The sequence below is a fragment of the Larimichthys crocea genome, chromosome I (genome assembly GCF_000972845.2).
Source record: "Larimichthys crocea isolate SSNF chromosome I, L_crocea_2.0, whole genome shotgun sequence".
Classification (NCBI taxonomy): domain Eukaryota; kingdom Metazoa; phylum Chordata; class Actinopteri; family Sciaenidae; genus Larimichthys; species Larimichthys crocea.
In genome coordinates this window covers 7,843,974-7,868,272 of record NC_040011.1, presented here as the reverse complement: position 1 = coordinate 7,868,272, position 24,299 = coordinate 7,843,974, and the positions used below count along the sequence as shown (strand labels likewise).

The 24,299-nt window shown below is 42.4% G+C and overlaps 1 protein-coding gene across 2 annotated transcripts in view; it reads left to right on the top strand.

Moving 5' to 3' along the window:
• The first annotated feature begins 152 nt into the window (after positions 1-152).
• Positions 153-24,299, top strand: part of hecw2a (HECT, C2 and WW domain containing E3 ubiquitin protein ligase 2a) — a 39,222-nt gene continuing 15,075 nt past the window's right edge. Inside the window, exons 1-18 of one of the 2 annotated variants that reach the window (XM_019267759.2) lie at positions 153-619; positions 8,980-9,661; positions 12,981-13,088; positions 13,408-13,502; positions 13,982-14,048; positions 15,094-15,263; positions 15,374-15,513; positions 15,921-16,021; positions 16,113-16,972; positions 18,562-18,862; positions 18,989-19,081; positions 20,034-20,184; positions 20,535-20,641; positions 20,896-21,020; positions 21,294-21,479; positions 21,627-21,761; positions 23,893-23,968; positions 24,077-24,173. In XM_019267759.2, coding sequence (XP_019123304.2) covers positions 9,283-9,661; positions 12,981-13,088; positions 13,408-13,502; positions 13,982-14,048; positions 15,094-15,263; positions 15,374-15,513; positions 15,921-16,021; positions 16,113-16,972; positions 18,562-18,862; positions 18,989-19,081; positions 20,034-20,184; positions 20,535-20,641; positions 20,896-21,020; positions 21,294-21,479; positions 21,627-21,761; positions 23,893-23,968; positions 24,077-24,173 — 3,191 coding nt within the window. In that variant the 5' untranslated portion in view covers positions 153-619; positions 8,980-9,282. Of the gene's footprint in view, positions 620-8,979; positions 9,662-12,980; positions 13,089-13,407; positions 13,503-13,981; positions 14,049-15,093; positions 15,264-15,373; positions 15,514-15,920; positions 16,022-16,112; positions 16,973-18,561; positions 18,863-18,988; positions 19,082-20,033; positions 20,185-20,534; positions 20,642-20,895; positions 21,021-21,293; positions 21,480-21,626; positions 21,762-23,892; positions 23,996-24,076; positions 24,174-24,299 lie in introns of both variants that reach the window. The other variant, XM_019267758.2, reaches the window with a different exon arrangement.

Genomic DNA, 24,299 nt, shown 5'->3' with positions numbered 1-24,299 from the left:
CTGAATAAGTCCCTCCGCGCCCCTAGCAAGGAGAGTCACTCCACTGCAAATAACCAAACATTACGCCATCCTCCGGTAGGCTACGTTTCTCTCTCTCTCTGTCTCTCTCTCTCTCTCTCTCTCTCTCTCTCGACAGCGGTTGCATGCTCTGCCCAGTCAGATTTTGTGCATCTGCCGGTCTGGTGGGAGGACGTCGGCACTGACTGCAGCGCATTGCGATGCAGAGAGGGAGAGTAAGGATGCGATGCCTGTGTGAGCTGCACGCTTGAAGTCCACAGCAGCAGCAGCAGCAGCAGCCTCCTGTGCGGACGGACGGGAGTGCAGGGAGGGTGCTTGCTGGTGGAGTTTATGCGCACACCTCTGGAGGCTGCAGCCGAGGAGGGCCGAGGTGTCTCTGCAGCAGGGATACCGTCTCGATACGTGACTCCGAGCCCAAATCTACCCTGGCTTTGGATCTGAGAGGGAGGGGTGGGGGGGTGGAGGAGCGGCACCCCGCCCGTCTCTCCTCATTTGGACTGCAGGGATAACGACCTAAACCGTGAGATCCCCGCGCAGAAAACCACTGAGCAGGTGTCGGTGTCAGTCATCGTTTCCAACACCCCGCAACTCTGCGCCAAAGGTAAGCTCAGTGCGCCGCCAGGGATGGAGGCACCGTGTAGGTGTTCATGGCTTCCAGCAGTGATGCTGCTGATGATGATGATGATGATGATGATGATGATGATGATGCTCAAAGCAGCTGAATCTGTCATTAAACAACCGCAGCGTCGTCTTATGCGTATCGTGTTCTGCTTTTTGTTGTTGTGCACTGACTGGCGGATATGATCGATCGATTTTTTGGGTTTTCATGCATGCGTCTTGTGGAAGAGATGCATAAAAAGAAAATGACGTAGGGAATTCCCACAGTAATCCAATAGCGAGCGATGACACCTGCACATTCTGCCAGTGCGGTCCCTATATGGCCTGCTCAGTCATGTGCGCAAAAGCGGCCGTGCGCGGCCTCGTCGGCGCGCAGATTGACTTGAAATGATTAAAGTTGGAGACAAACTGTTATGTAACGTGATTTTGCGGCGGTTACCTTCACGTCTCTTTTGTTCCGAGATGGCCTGAACGTGTGCAGCCCTGTGTTTACATCCATATAAACATGTTATCACTCAAGCTCAGGCTTGAAAAGCTCCACTGGGCATTTTATCTATCATTTTGTGGTCTTTGCTAAATACACCTTTGAGATAGTTGTGTTTTTGTTTTTTGTTTTTTATCCAACTGTGATCTGCTTCGGTTTGAAATCGGCAAAAAAAAAAATGCAGAGCTTTCTCAAAAATATGATACATTATGCAAATCAGTTATCTGAGACGAACTGAAACAAGCAGAAATACAGTTTTGTTAGATTTCTGTCCCTGCAGATCATCACAAAAAACTCAAAATCCTCACTTGACAGAATTCGAGTCAACCTGTGACTGTTTCTGACTGCAGTCCAAAATTTGACTTGTGGATGGTAGATATCACGAAGGAAAAGAGGGTGACTGTCTCTCCTCTGCACTGTTACTTGCTACCCCCCTAGACTAAGAGAAGTGGGTAAGAGGATGAAATCCTCATTGACTCCATCATCCATCATCCATCCATCCATCCATCCATTACCTTCCGATTATCCGGGGTCAAGTCGTCGTGGCAGCAGGTTGAGCAGGGCGTTCCAGACATCCCTTTCACCAGACGCATTCCTTGGGGATCCTGAGGCGTTCCCAGGCTAGATGGGCTATTTAGTCCCACCAACAAGTTTTGGGTCTGGCCTGGGGTCTCCTCCCAGTTGGATGTGCCAGGAATACCTCCAAAGGAAGGCACACAGGAGCTATCCTAATCAGATGACCAAACCACCTCAGCTGGCTCCTTTCGATGCAAAGGAGCAGTGGCTCTCAAGATGTCAGAGCACTGAGGCTGATCCCAGCCACCCTAAAGGGGAATCCCATTTCGGCCACTTGTATCTGCGATCTCATTCTTTCGGTCACTACCCAAAGCTCTTGACCAAAGGTGAGAGTTGAAAAGTAGATGGACTGGAAAACCAAGAGCTTTCCTTTCCAGCTCCACCATTTAATCTACAAATGACATAGTCTAAACTCTAAGCCGAAGAAGAGCTGACATGAATGTGCTGCACACTTCAAAGCAGGTTCACACCTCTGAATAACAACATCAACTATCCTTCGCCTTGTTTTACCAACACATCACACCCTGCAGAGCCCTCAATCAGGAACCAAAGTGGAAGATTAAAGCAGTGTCAAAGGTCACCATGAGAATCCACCATAAGCTTTCCCAATATGAAGACCACCTGTCCTCTAGTCAACCTGAGGTTGACTTCAGAAGAGGAGATGCTTGATGTGTTGGACTGCTGAGTATTTAACGTACCCTACAGATTTTTCTTGTTAAAAGTGTTACTGTTTGTCGAAGCCCCCGTGGACACGCCAGCTCACACAGGTGTTTATTTACCTGATTATACCTCTTCATGAGGGTGTGTGAACTCCCTTGAGTCCCTTTATAGTTACACCTGTTAGAGCAGCTAAGCTGACCTTGCTATAATTCTTAATAGTACAGAGATCTTGGCGGGTTTGTCTAGAGGTTTTAGAAACACCTGTGAGGGAAACCGAAAACTTTGCTCATTGTTTCCCCAAACCTCAAAGTGACGTCCTCAAATGTCTTATTTTCTCCATAACATAAAGATATTCAGTCCACTGTTGCACAGGATTTCTTAGAAAGATGATTATTCCAGCATTTTATCATCAAATAGTTGGTGATTAATTTAATAGTTGATAACCAATTTGATGAATGAATAATGATTTAACGCGTTGCAGCTCCATCGTTCAAACCCATCGGCTATCGTGTCAATTGGGCAGCAGCCAGTGTTTCCAGGTTTCCGTAATAGCTGTGTATCTGAAAACGGATAAGAGATATCCAGACCAATCCGATTAGCAACTTCATGAGTGAGAATGACGAGAAAGACACGTTTTGGCTAAACAGTTATCTGTATACAAATGCAGATAAATTCTTAATAAAAAGCTAAATCATCGTCAGACAATAGCCAATGGGTTCTGTGTTTCCGTCAATGCTTTCCACCTCTTTTGTTCTCCACACGGACTGTTTACCTGCATGCAACCAAAGACCACTCAAACATGATTCGTCAGTACTACTTGATACAGATACAGATTCTGCGTTCATATGCAGATAATAGTTATATGAAGGTTAACAGAGATTATTGCATCTTCTACGATAAAGGCCTGTTGTTAAGATTTGTGTTGATCACCACATCAAATGTTTAGATTTCGTCCCTCAACTGCAATCCAACATCAACCGAGCCAATCTGATATATTTAAATATTTGCTTAGTTCAGTCATGAATCATACTACATATACAAACTGATGCAATCATCACAAGAGATCTTAAAACTAAAATTGTTCTTACATTTGGTATTTAAGGAGAGGCGGGCATTGGATGTAATACTTTATTGATACCAAGTGAAATGCGTCTTCTTTAGAAAATGAATGCACCAATGAGTCAGGAGTTAAAAGGGCGATGTCACTGTCACGTAGAGGTCATTTTTGTCAATCCATCACTTTGTTTGGTCATTTTAATGTTAACATACGCTTTCTGACTGTATAGTTTATATCTTGTGCTCCATGTTTTTTTATGGGTGTACCACTCAATTTAATTGACATAGATATAGATACAGATATTTTGTGCATCATTTGATGTACACATCCCCCAAATTTATTAAGTGATATATTGTGGTCTGTACTTGAATCTAAAATGTGCACTTGCTGCACAACCTAAATATGTAATGACTGACCCCTCAGTCATTGCTCTAGATATGACTGCTTCTTGAAAATGGGTTGAAGACAGAGCTCAAAATGACTCCAGCAGATCCATCTTATACATATCTGCATACAGTTTTTATGTGGTTCAAAAATGCATACACAACCCACACTCCCCCATTTATAGAAAGGTCGGTTCTAAACTTAGGGAGGCTGATCCGTCTTTCGGCGTAAATACCATTTTTCGACTCGCCGAGGCCTGTCATGTGGGGGGAGATACCGCCTAAGCAGTGACTCATCCCAGACATGTACTCCCAGGGCGATGTTTTAAGAGAAATACCCTTTTTCTAAAAAAGTGGGAGCACTCTGGCACCGACCCTGTAGCCTGTGTTCTCTCAGAATGACTCACAAAGCTGCAGTGAGTTGTCGTGAGGTGGACCGCTCGGTCTTCATGCGCCTTTTTACTGTTGGTGCACAGCGAGGCTGCAATTTGTCAGAAATACTGTTTGTATGAGGATTACACTGTGTGGTTTTACATTTGACTTGGCGTGTAATGCTTCTTTGTGCTGGTTGTGTGTTTTTCTTCTTAACTTTATGTGTCATTGACGCACAATAAGACCTCAGAGCCAGTGTGTGTGTGTGTGTGTGTGTGTGTGTGTACGTGTGTTTGTGTGTGTGCCAGCTCCCCAAGGTGCCCGTTCTGTCAGGCTGTAAAGTGCAGCAGTCACCTCCACGGGGGCACAAAGGGGTGCCTCTGCTGACACCAACACACACAGCCAGAGAGGAAAAGAGAGTGGACAAGGAGGTGGAGGAGGAGAAGGAGGAATCCCTTTACTGACATCACAGCACCTACAGCTCACAACACAAATACAAAGTAAAAGTCCTAAAATATAATCTGTAAAAAGTCAACTTTTTAAATGAGCAGCCTATTTTCAGCTTTGTGACGATGCATTTTCCAGCTAATCTAAGAGAGTTTTAAATCATTTATATAGCTGAAGAAGTAGGAACACTTTCGAACACATTCTAGAAGTACTACTCCTTTTTTTTAGTGCAACCCCCACCAGGGATGTCCAAAGTTTCACATGGTCACGGGCTCTTTTTGATATTAAGCGGTATACACAGTAGGCCTGTATCTCATCAGCATTTCATTCATTTCTGTGAAGTATTTTTTTTTTTAAATTTATAATATTATTTGAGATATAAAGTTACATAAATCTCAGCACAGTAAAGATCTGAACACCAACTACATTCAGAGACTTTACATTCTGCTGAACAGCCTCACCATCCTCCATTAGAAAAGTATGCAGTTAAAATAACCAAATAGCTCACCTGGTAGAGGCGCTTCATGTGCAAAAGGCTCAGTCCTTGTAACCCGGGGTTTGATTCACACCCATGGGCCTTTGCTGCATGCCATCCCGCCTCTCTCCCCCTGTCACTCTTCTGCTGTTACTGTCAAATAAAGATTCAACAGCCCAAAAAAACCAAACAAAAAAACAAAGAAACGGATGAAACGTGCATGAAAATATTAGGAAAACTCATCTCAATCACAATAAACACAGAAAATAATCTGCTTTACAAATCATTTGTTTTGCACAAACGTCCTGCAGTTATTATGTTTAATTGTACAGTTTATCAGTTGTTTTGTGCTGTCACTGGATATAATCCTGAATCCAGTGTTGTCAAAGTTTCCAACACACATATCTCTGTGTGTGACTGTCAGCATTCAGCACGTCCACGTCACGGCATGAGGCGTGTAAGATGAGGTGTACAGCCATATTACGATGGTGCCTGTCAGTCATGTCTGTCACCTGGGAGGCTATAGAGGAGGCTGACTTTTTCACCCTCTGCATTCATCAAACACATATCTGTCACAAAGTCCTCTCCGCCCTCCTGTTCCAGAAAGGTCCTCTGAAGAAATGCTCTTTGACAACGTATAAGAAAACAGCAATCCAGCACATTCTGCCATGCTCCATCAGATCCTCTGCTGTAGATGTGTTTCTTTTTAGTATTCGCTGCACAGTGGTGCAGTGTGTATAAAGTATTTGGTGCCTAATAACAGAAGAACAGCGGGCTACTCAAATGACTGCCTTTGCAAGACAGGTGTCAAATTTAACATCATCCCAGAGAATTTCATTTTTGGGTACTCATATAACACCTTGTTTATCTGTGTGCATTTCCTGAGAATCAATCACTAACCCCACATCGGCTCAAAGCCGTGCAGGGGAGTAGAATTGGGATTACAATGGGAGAAGAAAACGCACTCGAGTGAGTCCAGATTGTTCAATGCCCTCTCCTGAGGTCATGCTTTGGTCAGTGCTGGTAGACAGACTCCTCATCCCTCTGTTTGAGTGCAGCCGCAGCGTCTTCCACTTCACATCAGGGATAAACAATTGGTGGGGGGGGGGGACTTGCACCACGGGAACACTTATATAAGAACTCAGCAGTTACATGTACACTTATTTTTGTTTTTTTCTTCTGCTTGTTTATGGAAATGCCACCTCCCTGCTGGTATTACATGACACTGTGTATGAGACTGTGAGCACGTGCGAGCAGGATTTATGTATTCCTGCATCTGATGAAGGTTTTATTCCGCCATAAATCTGCGTATGCAGTGTGAACGCCTAAGTGTGTATGTAGGTGTGTGATGGAGCCGTGCTCTGGTAATCTTGTCGAGTCAGGAACGTCCAGGCTTTCCCCATGTCAAATGCAGCAGATCTTATTTCAATATCAGGCCTGGGTTATTTGGAAACACAGCCAATGCACATACATCAACTCAGAAGCCAATTCATTTCTGTTCAGTGCGTTCAAAATGCAAAGTGAATTGATTCAGAAGCTCGGGAGTCATATATCCGGTATATTAGACAATATGTTTCAGACAAGACACTGCATCTGAGCCACTTTTGAAATTATTTCCAATCTTTTCACGGTAAAGAATCTCCACAGTCATACACCTGTTATCGCTCTACGTGGAACATAAATACAAATCAGCCTGTGAAGAAAGAGGGCAGAGGTAAAGACTGAAAATGGATCATATAACTGACTTGAGGATACAGCAGTTGCTTGTGGTTTTCACCCCCCATGAAACATTTACGCCAGCCTCAGTTTTGCACTTTTTGTCACTTTGATAGATGATGCAAAGAAAGTTGTTAGAGGGTGCAGCGGAGGGAAGCATATTAAGGGAAAAAAGCAGAGGTTTTCAAACTGCGAGTCGAGAAAGAGGTGAAGGGAGGGTGAGGAGGAAAAGACCAGAGGCAAAGATGCAGTGTGAGGGGAAAGGGACAGATGGACACGAGGTTTGTTATTGTAGTTTACCTCGCTTACAGTTGCAGCTCATGGAGGCAGTTCAGGTACTACAAAATCATTAGCGTATGATTGCTGCTGTTTGCGTCAAAATGGCGGTCCTTATTCCAGACATAACTTGGCAAAAACTCAACACAGAGATATTATACACATATCTTTAGATTTAGTGTGACTTACGCTATCATTACCTCTGATATTCATCTCAAATAAACATCTGTAAATCTGCTCAGAAATCACAGAAAAAAAAATGTCTTCTTATAACTCCAGAACTTGCATCACATTTTTAAGTTTTCTTCAGTATTAAAGCAACACGGCGTAGAAATTGGTATTTTTGCTATTTAGTGGATTTGTTATAATGACATTACTTAGCGACAACAACTTTGCCAAACATCAAGCAAGTGCAACAACACAAGACTTAGCAACCAGCTATTACTAGTCTTACTTACTAGTCCCCAGCTCTTTCAGCCTTTTATTTCACGAAGCTCTTGCCAATGATTTACTCTTGTCTGGCAATTTTGTCAGTCACTCTCTTTTTTTGTCTTCTCGACTTCCTTCGTCAAGGTCCTCTTTGGTCTTTTCCCTCGGTCATGCCCAGAGAGGTTGCTGAGCATGCACAGCTCTGGTACGACACCAGCTCCGTTGGAACAAATATAGGCTAAAAATATGGCTAAAGTCGAAGAAAATCCCTGTGCCCAGCCACAGTTGTTGGAAGTCTTTCTACCTTTGGACAGAGCCGGGCTAGGTGTTTTCCCCACTGCTTCCAGTATTCCTGCAAAACTAAGTTCAGCTAACTTAGTGGTGTTAGCATCATACTAATATCAGAGTGGTGTTGATGTTCTCATCTAACGCTCAGCAAGAAAGCAAACGCGTATTTTCCAAAATGTCAAATCCATTCCTTTTAATATCAAAATATTAGAGGGAGCATAAACTGACGGTTAATGTTCAGTATTTTGAGCTGGAGAGACATCCAGCTTGTGGGTTTCCAGTTTTGCTTATTTAAAGGCTATTAACTTTACAATCCAAACATTTTTATTAAATACGGTGATGCATACAGTGCAGACCACACTCTGAAGCCTGCAGAGGAAGCAATAGTGAACAGCTCAATGTTTGAGACGTATACTCACTTAAAATACCAAAGATATCAGGGCTTAGCTCAGACTACAGCCCACATGGTTTTCCAGTGACTGCACCAGGCACATATTACCTGAATATTACGAAAGCTACTCTCCATTTGAAAAAAAAAAACCCCCAAAAAACACAGCTTCTCCTTAGCCTGTCTAAAACCAGCTGCCTTTGGCTACATTCCCAAGTCACGTGTTGTTCTTCCTTTAAAAACAAAATGGAGATTCTGACAGCACTCTGCAGACTGTTCCCAAACTGGCATTTGGTGATTGAAGAGCTTCTCGGGAGGCAGATACAGCTGCCTGTCTCCTTTCTCTGTTTTTACTAAGGCAGCCAGACGTCTGTTTGTACCACCAAGAAGAACATATACAGTCTTATTAAATGTTTCATTAATCATTCAAACAAGTAAATAGTGCACTTTGTTTACTACTTACCAGCCAGACACTAGTAAGCAATAAACCAATAAAAGAATAAATCAAAATGAGTAATACAGGTAAAAGGGATTGTGCAAAGTTGAAGACCTCCTCACATCCATTTTGTCTTTCATTAGAAGGGTTGTCAGAAAAGAAATGGATGGACTGGAGTGGTTGTGCTGGGTTATTTGTGTTGGTGACAGGTTCTTTAACAGCAAACAACCCCCCTGGTGACTAATGCTTGTTCAGTCATTTGCTGATTGCAACTCAAGGTATGCAATCATTGCTTTTGTTGTGTGGAAGCAATTTTGTAACTCACTAGTTTCTCTCTGTCTCTTCCAAATCTTTAGGTTCCCGCTGTTATTGGATAACTTATCTACTATTGGATATCTTCTACTTCGACAGTTCTGTTAAGATGCAAGGGCCAAAAGGGCAGATCATTGGAGCCTCCTTGGAGAATCAATGAACACATCATTTCTAAGGCTCCCATGTTTCCAGTCATAACAACCTCTACAAACCAACTCTCACTCTAAACATCAGGATTTAAGTTGAGTCAACAGGGATAAATCCGTAGAATGCATCATCACGTCAACGACCAGCCCAATCCTTAAGAAGCCCCGACTCTCTACTGTTCTCCTTACCAAACGTGCAACATGCGTCCTTCCCTCGCCACAGCGGTCCTACCGCCTAGGACCCGATCCCACAATCCACCCAACCTAGTGGTGGGCGGCCGCGAACACCTTTCAGCTCCACGAAGGCGCAGCCCCCACCTCCGGCACACCCTAAGCCCTGAGAACCTGCGAACCCTGGCAGAGAGGGGCGGCGCTTCCGTCGACACTGTCTCAGTTGTCAGCAGTCCAATAGGGCTTCCTCGGGCTAACAGTGACACAGACCTGGTGACCTCCCAAAGCCGATCCTCGCTGACGGCGTCCACTCTGGAGTACACGTTGAACCGAGGCCAGAATCTCGTCATATCGTGGGACATCAAGGAGGAAGTGGATGCAACCGACTGGATCGGGCTGTACCACATTGGTAAGATGATTATTTTTTTCCATATGCAGAGCTGCTTTTAACTTTTCTGATGCAGGTCAGGGTCAAATCTCAAGTCAAGTCTTGTCGAGGACAGTTTCATGTCAAGTCACAGTTCTTCATGAGTAAATTGCAAGTCAAGTGAAATTCTGAATGTTGATCGTTAAAATATATTTGCAATTTTCTTTCAAAGGTGTGTTGATAGTGTTCATTCTATAACTGAAAAGCATGTGTAGTCCTAATAATAAATACGCAAGGTATGCAGCTATGTGACGCCTGCCTGTCTCTGTGCTAATAATTTTTTAATGCTTTGGTTTAAATAAGTCAGAACTTGAGAGATTTTTGCAGGTTCATCACACGTCACACTGTGCGAGATGGATCTAATAAAGTTGGATTCCCATTGTGTGCTCATAAATATACATTTTTGGGCACATCAGTCAGTTGTGAAAGAAATTCCAAGTGAATTGTCGGGTTATGAATATGCCAAAATGTAAATTATTGTAGGCCAAAGAAAATCAGGGGTTAAAGTTGAAGAGAGGTCTGCCTGGTCACAGTTCTTTTAGCACTTAGGTTTTCGGATGGATGAAGCAAAAGAGGTGCTTGAAGTGTGATCTTTTAGCTAAGCTATCTGACTGCTGGTGTTTAAAAAGAAACAAAAGACACACTTTGAATGACTTTCTCAGTCTGCCGCTATACCACAGTTATTTGTGTTTTACCCCAAAATCTTTTTGCTGGACTATTTTGGCATCCAGGACCTGAGCTGCTGTGACCCTATCTGTCCTCAAAGCTTTTCAGCTGATCCAAGTGTTTTGTTATTGCAAGCTGAGAATAGCCAGGACGAGTCTTGTGCAGGAGCTTCCAACACTGAGTCAATACTGCAACAGTAGCTGTCGAGACTTTACACAGGACTAGAGGCTGACTCAACATGTAACAGCTCTGCCTCGGTATACAATAACATACGCACCATCACAAAGCATGCATGCCTCCGAGGCGAGTGGGGTGGTCTCCAATAATGTATGCCTATCCTGCTTAGAGACAGGAATTTGACAGGGAGGAAATACATTGACCTGTGTGCTGAAGAAAGCTATCAGGCTCAAACTGTCAGGCGGATGTGTGCATTGTGGTGAAAAGTAATACTGGAGCAATAGTGTACAACCAGCACATCTGTTGTTAAGAATCTATCAATCCGGCACTGTTTTACTCACATAATGAAGCACGGACGTCACCTCAGATCTCATTCAGCATTTCTTTCACTGTCTTTCAGAGAAAAATAAATATATCACTCTCCATATTCTAAAATAAATAAGTATTTACCACAGACTTAGAAGATTAAATGTTGTGTTGAAGGGCACTATTTTTACACATGAAATTGGTCAGTTTACTTGTCTCAAGGAGCACCACTCAGCTGTATAATGTGTTCTGTGGCTCTGGAGGAGCTTTGGAATATCATGTTTGATTTTCAGGACTAAACATTATTTTTTATAGAAAGCTTCTGCTACAAACTTTGGGTATGGAGTTTGAAAAATGTCGGCGTTCATTGAGTACAGAGGTTCAAGCAAAATTGGTGGTATTTTGGAGTTCGACACATAAGATATGTTGCTTTTATTTTGAGCTTAACATCTCTCTTTCAGCCTTTTATTACATGAAGCTCTCGCTAACGACTAAAAGTCAGTCCCAGATTTACTTTTGTTTGGCAGCTTTTTCGCTCTAAGCCTTCTCCATTCAAGTCCTCTTCGATCTCTTTGCCATTAGCTATAGAAGTCCATAGAAACCCGGTTATGGCAGGACAAACACTGTCAGCATTCGCCCGTGTCCGTGTGTGAGCAGCCCGGCTAACAAACTGAGCTAACAGCAGCTAACAGCAGCTATAGCTCACAGCAGTTTACTGTCCATCAGGAAGCTCTGTAAATCACAGGGAGCAGACGAGGGGACATCGGAAAAACAGAACAGAAAACATTTTTTCATAAAATAGGATCCAGTTTTCCCCAAATCAGTGAAATAGTTGGTGTGTGTGACTTAGTGCCGTGTTATGCACTTCTCATGGGTGACCGTATACAGAGCACAAAGTTACATAGTGCAAGAACAGGCGTTACTGTCCTCTGAACATATGGAGTGAACCACATATTGTTAGACCTACATTTGTGGTTTGTTTCATTTGTATTTAATTCTGTTATTACAAATATTAATGTGATTTCTTACTCCTGGAACAGAAAACAGAAGTTTTGCTGTTCTCTCTCTCTTTAGTGCAATTTTATCTAATTATGTTGATTAAAAACCAGAACAAATGGCATAATGTCTGGCCTTACCACGGGTTTTTAAAACACAGCTCCTAGAGACATACTGCCACCTTGAAGAATATAATTAATCATTTAAAAGAAGAAGAGATCACTGTAATTGTTTCTATCTTTCATAATATTACGCAGCGAAGCAAAAAGATAGAACTTGTCTCTTTACACCAGATAATTACTGGTTTAATACAGTGACGTTCGGAGGAAAATCACAGCCTGTGAGCTGCTCAGTGTGATGTATTGTGTTAGTAATGGATAATGGATTTCTGAAAACAATGGTTGTCTTTGACTTCCGCGAGGTCAGACAAACCTGCAGTACAACAGATTCTGGACATCATGCGGGTATTTTATAAAAACAATGTAGTTCATGATCCTTTTAACTTATTTAGCAAACGATTAGTTACACTTTTGATGACCTCCAGGACTTACAAAAACATCGCCTTGTAGGTGAGAATGCTGTGTGGAAGAAAGAGATAGTGTAAACTGCTGGTGCCGGGAGGGGCGTCAGGTCACTTCATATCGATCATAAGGCTGCCAGGACTTCATTACCTGCTCCAGGGTCTTATACCCCAGAGAGGCTACCGCTTTCCTCGACTAAGCAGACATTCAATGATAAGCAACTTGCCCTCCCCTTTCAAACACACACACACACACACTCCTCCCTCGACTCTCTCCACCAGTCAGCTGAGTTTGGTGCTTCATTAATCTGCGTGCGAAAGTGCTACGTACAGCGGAATTCCCCGTCCCTGTTTTTAACTCAGAGGAAGTTTGGTGTTTGTCCTTCTGCTTAGAGGTTGTAGGGAGGCTATTTTGGGAATGGATTTCACTGATTAAAGGCAAACTTGTGTTTGTTGGAAGAAAGAGTCCGCAGACTAAACACACTGAAAGACGGGAAGAGCTTTGTTTCAGTGTTTCATAGCAGGAGAAAACGATCCAGAGCGTTGAACGCTGTCATCTGTTGTTTAATTTAACATTCTTTGGTTTGAAATCAGGCAACACAAATATGAGATACTAACAGTTCTGCTCTTGTCCAGATGAAACCAGCCCATCCAATGTGTGGGACTGTAAAAACCGAGGGGTGAATGGCACCCAGAAGGGTCAGATTGTTTGGAGGCTGGAGCCTGGGCCCTACTTTATGGAGCGTAAGTTACTATAAACACTGCTGAGAATAGTCTCACTCTGTCTGTGCACTCTATCACTTTGAAAATACACGGTAAAATATTTAAAAATCTGAAATAAAAAAGGGTAAAAAGGGTTTAAAGTTTCATGTAAGCTGTACAAATTCATGAAACATAATTATCCTGAAATCGATGCAGTCTATTTACCACATATTCAGAATTAAGACCGTATTAAATATTTAAAACACAGTCTACGGTACAGTTTCAGATTTGTGGCCAACAATAGGCAGATAATGTTTGCACTGTGTCCACATCCCATAACTCTTTGCTGCTTCCTCTGCAGCTGAGACTAAGATCTGTTTCAAGTACTACCACGGAGTGAGCGGAGCCCTGAGAGCCACGACGCCCTGCATCACCGTGAAGAACCCTGCTGTCCTGGTCTGTGTCATTAGTTTGAGGTTTAGATCATTACGGTTTAAAGAATTATGATTAGTTTGTATTATTTTAAGATCATGTCTTTGTATCTGAGATGTGAGAGTCACTTGTTTAAAGATGTAGTTTAGTTGATTATTACATCAAATTGTTGTCTGAATGTTTCTGCAAGTTGATTTTTGGACTTAAATAATGTGAAACAAATGGCTGCCCGGTCATCTTAAAATGTGTAGAATCATCAGTATGCTTGTTAAGTAAAGATAATTTGTACATAATAACACCTCACTGTGGTTCAGGTAATGTTTTATACCATGTTTCCTACTGTCCAGTCGATTGACAGTCAAAAACTCCTATCTATGGACCACCGAATGCTGCCTTCTTTCAGTGAATTTTATTCTCTCCACCTCCGAAAGTATTAGTATTTTGATTTTGTGAAATTAGATTAAACAGACACAGGTGTGTGATAGCATGTTGTTCTCTTTCAGGTGGAGGGCCTGGCAGAGCAAGTTGGTGTTGAACATCCACGAAAACTGATCAGTTTTACTTTAACAGGTGAGCCGAGAGGTTTATATAATCGAAAGACTTCAAACTTAAAGCATGTTCTAGTCACTCATTCTGCTACTGTGATGACTTTTGTCATGTTATAACAAATCAACAAATATCTGGAAATTCAATGAATTTAACAAAGCCTTTAGAGACACAAACAGACTTGTGGTGTTTAGCTGAATGATAAAATGATCTCCTCGTGTTTGTCTTACAGTCATTTGTGGGAAAGATAGAGTAAACTTTCAAAGCTGCTTTCTGGAAACACAATCGTCTTGGTATTTAAAGGTCCAGTATGTCAGATAGAGGGCTCTATTTACAAGACAGAAATGGAATATAATATAAATAACGTAACAAACGAATAATGTTTTAATTAGTGTATAATTACCTGAAAATAAGCATAGTTATGTTTTTATTGCTGTTTTTGAGACTTATATATCTACAGAGAGAGCAGGTCCTCCATGTTACAGTAAATTGCCATTTCTACAATAGTCCAGAATTGCCAAACTCAACACTGTCTCTAGATAAGGTGTTTTTAATTTTTCATCTATGTAGTTATCTCTTGAATTAGCAATGGGTTTTACCTGTTTTGTCCTTCTGCAAGCTGCAAACTGTAATAAAAAAAAGAAAATCTATTTTTCAAAGATAAAACTTTAGTAAACCCTGAGGAGTTTTATGAAAAAGTTCTGCATAGTTATGGAAGTTATTGGCAGACATCCCAGATTTCTTTCTTGAAGTGTTTCTTGGACCAGATACAAACAGAAGATGTGTTAGAGGACGGGGGAGTAACATGACAAAGCCACATGTAATCACTTTAGCACAATCATTAGGTCAAAATTTTAATTTGTCCAATACTTTTCTATGAAATAGTCAATGCAAAAATGACATTCCCATCAGCCTCAGCTGTGCTTTGTGTTTATCCTAACCCTAAACATCATCGTGTTGTACAAACAGCCTTACAGAGCTTTTAATCTTCTTAATAGAGAACAGAGCATTAGTTGTTTACTTCCCCTCTCTTCTTCACAAGCCTGCTGTCATTGATGCTTTGTTGTAGACCTGCGTGCCACCGGCCTGAAGAAGGGCATGTTTTTCAATCCGGACCCATACCTGAAGATGTCCATCCACCCAGGGAAGAGAAGTGTCTTCCCCATCTTCAGCCATCACGGACAAGAACGACGATCAGCCATCATTGCTAACACCACCAACCCAGTCTGGCATGGAGAGGTGATGTTTAGGTTTTTTTTTTTACACCACACACTCTTCTCTTTTAAACAATATATTATCAATACACAAATGAGAATGTAATTATTGTGAATGTGTTCACCTCTCTGCAGAAGTACACATTTGTTGCACTCATGACAGACATCCTCTACATCGAGGTGAAGGACAAGTTTGCAAAAAGTCGACCGATCATTAAACGCTTCCTCGGGCAGCTCACTATCCCTGTGCAGCGGCTTATTGAAAAGATCCCCGGGTAGGTGTAAAACATGCAGATGAGCTGCAATGATTAGTTGACTGATCAACCGATCGAAAAATAAATGCCAACTGTCATGATCATCAGTTAATTGTTAAGTAATTTTTTATGCAAATTGTAATAATTATCTGTTTTATATCATATTAAATCTTTGTCTTTATCTTTGGGTTTTAGACTGACACAACAACACGTTTGAGTGACTTGTGGAGGACATAGACAAAACGATTAATCAATTAATCTAGAAACTGATTACAGATGAATTTATAATGAAAATAATGAGCCCTAATATTCACACACAGAACAAACTAATTCGGACATATTTTATGACCTACTTCAATATTTAAATTTGATGTGTGAAATGTCATCATGGTGTCAGTTAATCAGTTTTTCTCTGTTTGTCTGTTCAGAGTCCAGCCTGTGAGTTTCTCGCTGTGTCGGCGCCTGCCCACTGAACACGTAAGTGGCCAGTTGCAGTTCAAAGTGGAGCTCACCTCAACTGGTCCTGATGGTAAATCAACCTTTAATTTGTATTTCTCACGACTTCTAAATGATTTAAATTTGTCTTTCCCAGTGATGACAACCTGTTCTGCATCCTGTAGGTGCCTCTCCTGATTCAATCATTGGCATGTCGTCGTTAAATGGAGCTCCGGGGACTCCATCCGATGATGAGGACCTGCCCCACCATCTTCCAGGAGTGGTCTCTGCGGGCCCTTCACCTACTGGCTCCCAGGGCTCTCAAAGCATGTGGGAAGGCGGTGCCACAGCCTTGCCAGAAAAGGACCTGCCTCTTGTTGGAGCCGTGGGTAGATTTGCTGGGCCTGAACGCCTGTCAGGCCATGAAATGCTCCAGAGGTCACTCATTGAGGGCCTAGATGCTATTGAGGCCCCCAAAGGCCCCGGTGAAAGACCCCTTGGCGCAGCCTCGCCTAAACTGCGCTCTAGCTTCCCCACACACACAAGGCTCAGCGCCATGTTGCACATTGATTCGGATGAGGATGAGGACAGGTCTGGGGCCAATGACATCACTCCGGTGCCGCTGTCACCGCTGCTGATGAATGGTGAACCTCCAGATGTCGGTGGCGCCGATGAAGACGACCCTTTTCCTGAACTCCAGCCGGAGCCAGAGCAGATGGAGTCCTTGGTGCTGGAGGAGGAGCCTGAAGGTGCAGCTGGCGCAATAGAAGACGTGCCCCCAGATGCAGAGGTGGTCCTGGGGATGGGGGCAGGTCTGGACTTAGATGATGTTTTGGAGCCAGATGTTTTTTCCGAAGTGGAGGAGGCTCCTTTCACAGAGGCTGTGTCCCATAATACCATGCCAGAGAGTGGAGAAGTGCATGAGGAAGGAAGGGGACCTGGCGAGGACCCCTCCTCAGAGATTGACACCTGCTCCATGGCAACAGCCCCGCAGACAGTCTTCTCATCATCAGACAGCTGTCCAATCACACTCACTACTGCTGTGGTGAGTTCATCATCGTTATATGGTCACAACCCGAGATTCAACTGTTTACATGTATCAATCTAAAATGTGTACTTGTTAGGGGTATTAGCTTTTCATTAATGATTCATCTGACTGTTTATTATTAATTGCCTGTAAGATTAGAAAATATGTTCCCAGTCCAAAAACTGCTTGAACACTCTTCTTCTTCACTGTCAGTCGATGGAAAAGAGTGAAAAAATGTTTTTGGTTGTGAATTGTGACACCACTTGGGGACCCACTTGTAAAAACATTGCTCCATAGCACTCCCCAGGGTCAAAAACTCCACAGGAAACCTTTAAACATAATTATGACTTTAACAGATCAGGCAGCAGTAGGAAGGTAAAATTTAGGAAACTGCTGTTTAACAATTTTCAAGTGTGAAGCAAGAAGCTATTTATGATCTATCAATGTCAGTACTCAACGTCAGAACTGTTTCATTTAGCACCTACATTTGATGTTAGACTTCACTCTTTTGAATAATTTATGCACCAGCCCTAGTTCAATTTAAGCACTGTAAAATATATTATTGTACTTTTTCTGGCTAATAATTACAGTAAATTTACAGTAATATATTGTATCTTTCTTACAGTAATATAGATGAAAATCACAGGACTGTACTGTGTTTCTACAGTAACCAGACACAATATTACTGTAGGAAAAATGCAGTATTTTAATGTAAAATTACAATATGATGTTGTAATAATCATCACAGCAATGTACTGTGTTTTCACGGTAACCCAACCACAACATTAATCTAAAACTGTTAAATTACAGTATGGCTGTACCCTAATCACAGTAATTACTTGTAATTTACCACTTTTACTGTCTTATTACTGTAAATTTACAGCATGTGTACTACATTGAAATACTGTAATTTTACATAAAAACTGTATTGTAGTGCACTTTTTGTGAGGTTTATTGTCGGTTAAAAGTGTCAAACAACAAAACAGCTGTGAGTTGACCTGCAACACTGTCACTAATCGTTATTGCAATGAGTGAGCACCATCACTTAGTCTATGTTCTTGTTATGTATTCTAATAATATCTTGTTTTTGTCCAAAGTCGACGTACCGTTTCTTCTTCATCTTTGAGTGAATGTGTAGCCACTGTCCACTCTGCTGTGGCTGAGCGTCCCTACAGTACACACACTGTACTGAGCAGCAGCCTCTGCTGGGTCCTAGCCCCTGCTGGGTTTGTGTGACACTGCACCATAATAGTTTACTGCAGCACCATCATGCCACGTTCAATACAGGGTCATTAAATGCATATTAAGCAGCACTCAGTTAGTTGGAGTTGGTTTTTCCTTTTTTTTAACTTGAATCAGTGATCTGTATTTCATGAGATGTTTAGACAAATGATTGTTTCCTCTTGGCTGTCATACCTATGCACCAATGCATATTTGCATGAAGTCAAATGTTTCTCAGCTTTCTTTTGGTGACGAAGTCAATGCTGCCTCATGTGAGGCTGACTCACTTCCTGTAATTCACAGATGTTTTGTAGCAGTATGTGTGGATGTCTTGCCTCCTCCATCCTCACCTATAATGTTTTTATTTTATTTTTAATATTTTGTAGGAAGCGGAGGAAGGAGCGGAGACAGCCATAGATCCAGGGGGAGATGTAGTTTCCGGTACCCCACCAACCAATCAGGCTGTAGATGACGAAGGGGGTGGGCAAGTCGCTGTCACTGAGATTGAGGGAGTAGCTCCCACACCCGGCGAGCAAGTGACAGTGGAGGAGCTCAGTGTGAGGAGGCTTAGCCTGCAGGCTTCTGGGGGCGTGGCTGAAGAACCAGAAGGGGAGGAGACAAAGCCACACGAGGAGGCGGGATCTGCGGATTCAGAGCAAGTCACCACGGAAACAGATGGAGAGGAAGGTACTTTACTTTAAATTAATAATTCCCAAGAAATCTATTTTTTAAGTTTGTTTTTTTTGGTACTCTTAAGCTTTTTCACCATAATAAAACAAAGTTTCCTGTCTTTTTTATGTTTTCTGTGCTCAGGTACTCCCGTTAATGGCCATCCTGTACGTTCTCTCCCATCAGTGCGCCATGACATCCACCGATACCAACGTGTGGACGAGCCTCTACCTCCCAGTGAGTGTGTGTGTCTGCATGCATTGTATTGTTTGTCTATTGTATCTGCGTAAGCCTGTGTGTCTTTGTGTTTGTATGTGTCCATATCCTACTAATTGACCTTAAACTACAAATCCCAAGACACAAATTAATCCCAAATGACCCTAAAAAAAATGAGTATTAACACCACGATTTCTCACTCTATAATGAGAAATGAAATGATCTGATCATTTTAGCAGAGCTTAAGTGATGCCAGACCACAATCTCTTGATAATTGCCAAAAATACCTACAGATAATACAGATATTCTTGGTCCTCACAGGATAAATACAAATGATTTTGATAAATATGATGCTTTTCAGTTTTAAAAAAAATAATAAAAAAATACATTTATTTTCTGACATTTGCAGATCAGAATTTAAATGTGTTGAATAGTAGTGTTGTCTCAATTCAAGCATAGCCATTGTGCACCAAATTGCAATTGCAACTGGCAAAATACACATAGAAAACATTTATACAACTTACGTTTCTATATTACTGTATTTATCGCAACCACACTTCAGCTCCAGCAGCTTCCATGGCCACCATTTTCACAATGCCGGTGGTCCCTTTTCTTCCGCTATGTAGTCAAAAAGGTGACCACTGAGGGTGAGACGTGTCCCTCACAACTTTTTGACCATTCCGACCATCTGGATACTCAAAGTGCATAAAGCGTGAACACACTTATGGAAAATATCACGTGTATGTATGGAAGTACGAGAATTGAGACACAGTATTAGTTTTGTTAGTGCTAACAAATGCAGTTTATCATAAAATTAATAAAAGAGTTCTGGTCATGGATAACTTAAAAATGATTAATGTCTCATTACAGTCTGGTGTTTTAAAATTAGTTGTTGGTGTTATCATCTGTCATTAATTGTTGGCCCCTGAGGCATTAAACACCTACTGGGTATCAATTATTGATTCACTCTCAGACTGGGAGGCTCGGATCGACAGTCATGGGAGGATCTTCTTCGTGGACCATGTGAACAGAACCACCACATGGCAGCGCCCCACCGGACCTCCTGCCCCACAGGGTCTGACCCGATCCAACTCCATTCAGCAGATGGAGCAACTCAACCGCAGGTGGGTTTGTAAAGAAATAACCATCATGTAGAAGTATTCAATATCTCACTAAAACAAAGATTAAACAAAATGTTATTTTTTTCTGGTATGTGTTTTATGGGTCGTTGTCTGTGGGTTTCTCTTTGTTTCTCTTTATTTTGAGGTTTGATTAATTTGAACAAATGTAACCTTGAATAGACAAGGACGCTTGTGCATTAATCGTTCTTTACTTCATTGGTTGATTTGACTTTCAGAGAAATTAGTAACGTTCATAGTTGTATTGACATTGTATTGTGTAAAACACATTCTTTGCTAAAATAGTGGAGAACTATACTTATACTCACCACATTGACTGTAACTCTTGATCACAGGTACCAGAGCATCAGAAGGACCATAACCAACAGTGATCGGGCAGAGGAAGCCCCGGTTGACCTGCTCCCTGAACCAGAAAGTGAACTGATGCCTCACTCCATTTCTGGTTGGTTTTAATCGACTTATTACAGAAATTGACAAATTTGAGGTTTCATCCACACAAGCATGATTCAGAGATAATTCAGTGACTCACCTCTCGTAAATGATTCATCTCTTGAAATGAGCCATGAGTCTTGGCATCGTATTTTCTTTTATTGCTGACACATAATTTAGGATATGTCATTTTGAAATGTTTTCATGAGATAAACTGCTTTTGTTAGTGTCACCAGCTTTGACTAGTATGTGTTGTTGTCATTGCAGAATACCGAAGAGACAGCGCAGTCGCTCACTCCAGCGGTCGCTCGCGTCTCTCGTTGCTGCTCCAGTCACCCAGCGCCAAGTTCCTGTGCAGCCCCGACTTCTTCACCGTGCTGCATTCAAACCCTGTGAGTCTAACGCCTCTGACCATGTGCTCCTGTTACATACATCTGTCCACATACAAGCAGGCATGCTGATCTGATTTCTGTAGTACAATGTTTCAGTACTGTGATGTTGTATGTCAGACTGGAGTATATTCAGCATTGAATTCATTTCTAATTCACATTCTGGGGCTCAAAAAAAAAATACTGTCCTACATGTCTTCTATCTTGAGTGAATGAATTGAGAATCTGCCTGTTGTCCCTCTCTGATGACCTCACCTCTCCGTCCTCTCTGTCCAGAGTGCCTACCGCATGTTTACGAGCAACACCTGCCTGAAGCACATGATCAGCAAGGTGCGTCGGGACGCTCATTACTTTGAGCGCTACCAGCACAACCGCGACCTCGTTACCTTCCTCAACATGTTCTCCAACAAGCAGCTGGAGCTTCCTCGGGGCTGGGAGATGAAGCATGACCATACTGGAAAGGTATGTTTGACCCCCTAATGTTTGACTTTTGACCCCAAACCTGACTGTAATCTCTGCTCAGGTCTCCAGTAGTCTTTAGATCTGCTTTCTTATGGTCTTTACTTTATTATTTTCATTGACTATGGGTTTTTACATCACGATCCTTAGCCTTTCTTTGTGGATCACAACTGTCGCTCCACGACCTTCATTGACCCACGGCTGCCCCTCCAGAGTTCTCGCTCCACCGGGCTGCTGGCCCACCGCCAGCACCTGAGCCGCCAGCGCAGCCACAGTGCTGGGGAGGTGAGAGACTAGCCGCCACTGCACCACTTGTCACCAGGAGTCGACTTAAAGCTAGCAGAGACACTGCAATGTTTGTAGAGGCCGGTTTGAAGGATACAAATGCTTCTTGAGATTTTGCATTGTGGGCACAGGCGGCAAAGTTATACTGCTGGTACCTGTGGTGAAGCCATCGAGCAATGACATCACTGAAATGCAAGTCAGCAGTAAAAAGTTACGAACGATTATGTCAATCCTGAGATTTGACATAATCATTGAGTACAAGGAAACATCAAATAATTTCAAAACTAAAACAGACTAAAACTTTGACTTAGTCCTTCTAGACATCATACCGGATGCACACTTTGCACTTGACTTTCCTCTTCCAGCTTTACTCTATGTATGTCAGATTAGATATAATTATTATCAACACTAGAGGCTATAGTGAACATGATAGATAGCTTTTGTTGCCTCTTAAATCCATAGAAGCTGCAACATCATTGGGTTAATATCAGGGTAAGGTAATGGATTTTGGACAGGTCTGTGCTTTGCATGCTAATGTAGCTGTGAATCCGCCCCGCTGATGCAGTCTGGTCAGGTGGTTTGTTACACAGAGCCATCTGGGAAGTTGTCATTGAAAACTGTTCATCTAGAGAAGCCTCCAAGGCCGTTCTTTGGTCTTCTCAATGAAGAAACACTCGCCAGTTTTTGATATAACTGATGCCAGCAGCATCTACGCCAACCTCTTTAGAAGCTGTCATTATTGTTTTTTGAGCAGTCAGTCAATTCTCACATATGTCATCACGCACCTTGTGTTAAACCACACCTGTAGCTCATGCCCTAGCTGCCAGTAATTCCTCATAGGAACACATTGCTTGAAGCCTGGCAAGATGGATGCTTATGTGACTTTGTGATCTTGCAAGTCCAGCTGCCTCGCAAAGGTAAGCATTCAAGAGCTTTCTGGAATATCTGCTGAGAGAAATCCGGAAAAGGAAATTAATAATGGTAGATAATTGCTTAACAATGTCCAAGATTACCTAGAGTTTGTCTTGTACATTTGGCCTCCTTTTTGTACACATAGCAATCTCTGAACCCATCAGCTATTGTCTGGCGATGATTGGGAGCAACAGTGCGAGAGCACTCATTGGTTACCTTCTGATTAGCAACGAAGCACAAAATGGAGTTGGAGTAGAGTGACAATGGGTGCTTGTTTGGTCCGCTTTAAACAGACCAGAGTTTGTTTCCTCGGATAGTCCGCTTCGTTTCGACAGGTGTGAAATCTCATCCCAACTCTGATGCGGACCAAACAAGCGAGCTCTGGTCCGCCTGAAAATATGGGTCTCGGTTCGCTTGCAAGTAAACCCTGGTGCGGTTCGCTTACAGTAGGAAATGCAAACAGACTATCCAGCCAACCAAAGAGAAGAAGTGAACCAAAGCAATTTTTGGTAATGCTGCATTCGTCGCTCGCTGCCTTGCCTGCTGCACATACTGGGCAGCTTTTTGTAAAAAAAAAAAAAAAATTAAATTAGATTTGAACACCAAAGTAAAAACAGAAACCACAAGACTGCATAAATTTGTTGTTGCTCCATTTTTTGTTTTTTGTTGTGAACAAGCTGGCTGAAGGGGAGGGATTTCTGATTTTGGTCCTGGCCAATCGATGAGCTGGGTTGTCTTCAACTCATCCCGAAACAAGCAGACAATACCGCCCCTAAACTAGCAGCTGTTGTAACAGCGATTTTGTCCGCTTTCAAAAGTGCAGTGTGCAAATGAACCAAACCAAATGAAGGTGTGAAATCTTTTGGCATTCCTCACCCAATCGAGCCGAGTCCCCTGGACTATCCTGGTGTGAAAGCGCCCAATGTCTACAACCAGGTTGTGTCTCTCTACAAGTTTTAAAAAGCTAATAAAAAGCTAAATTGTCGTCAATGGTAGCCGATGGGTTCTGAGATTGTATTTCTGCCAATGCGTCCAGCCTCATTTGCTCTCCACATGTACTATTGACAATCAAACATGATTGGTCAATACTACTCAGTCTGTAAATCTTGTCCCTTGCCTACAGATATCTGTTCATAGAGGTGGTTGGCTGATGACCAGCAGGTGGATCAGTCTCAGAACTAGGATGCGACCTGAACTGTAGTACTTTCTTTTGTCACAGGTAGTGGACGACTCTCGCCAAACCAACCCACCTGTGATGCCCCGCCCCTCCAGCACCTTCAGCGGCTCCAGTCGAAGTCAGTACCAAGATGTGGTGCCTGTGGGTAAGTCAGGCAGAATCACACAGATACAAATATGAAGTGCAAACACACACAAGACACATGCATTTTTCTAATTTCCTTCAGCCTACAATGACAAGATAGTGGCATTTCTACGGCAACCCAACATCGTTGAGATCCTGCAGGAAAGGCAACCCGAGCTCGCCAGGAACCACTCGCTTAAGTACGCCTCTCACTCCACCCTTTTCTACTCTCACTCTCTCTCTTCCTCTTTTGCTCCCCTCTATCATTATCATCATCATCATCATCAGTCACCCTGAACACACAGTTAACCTTTAATCCGAATAGA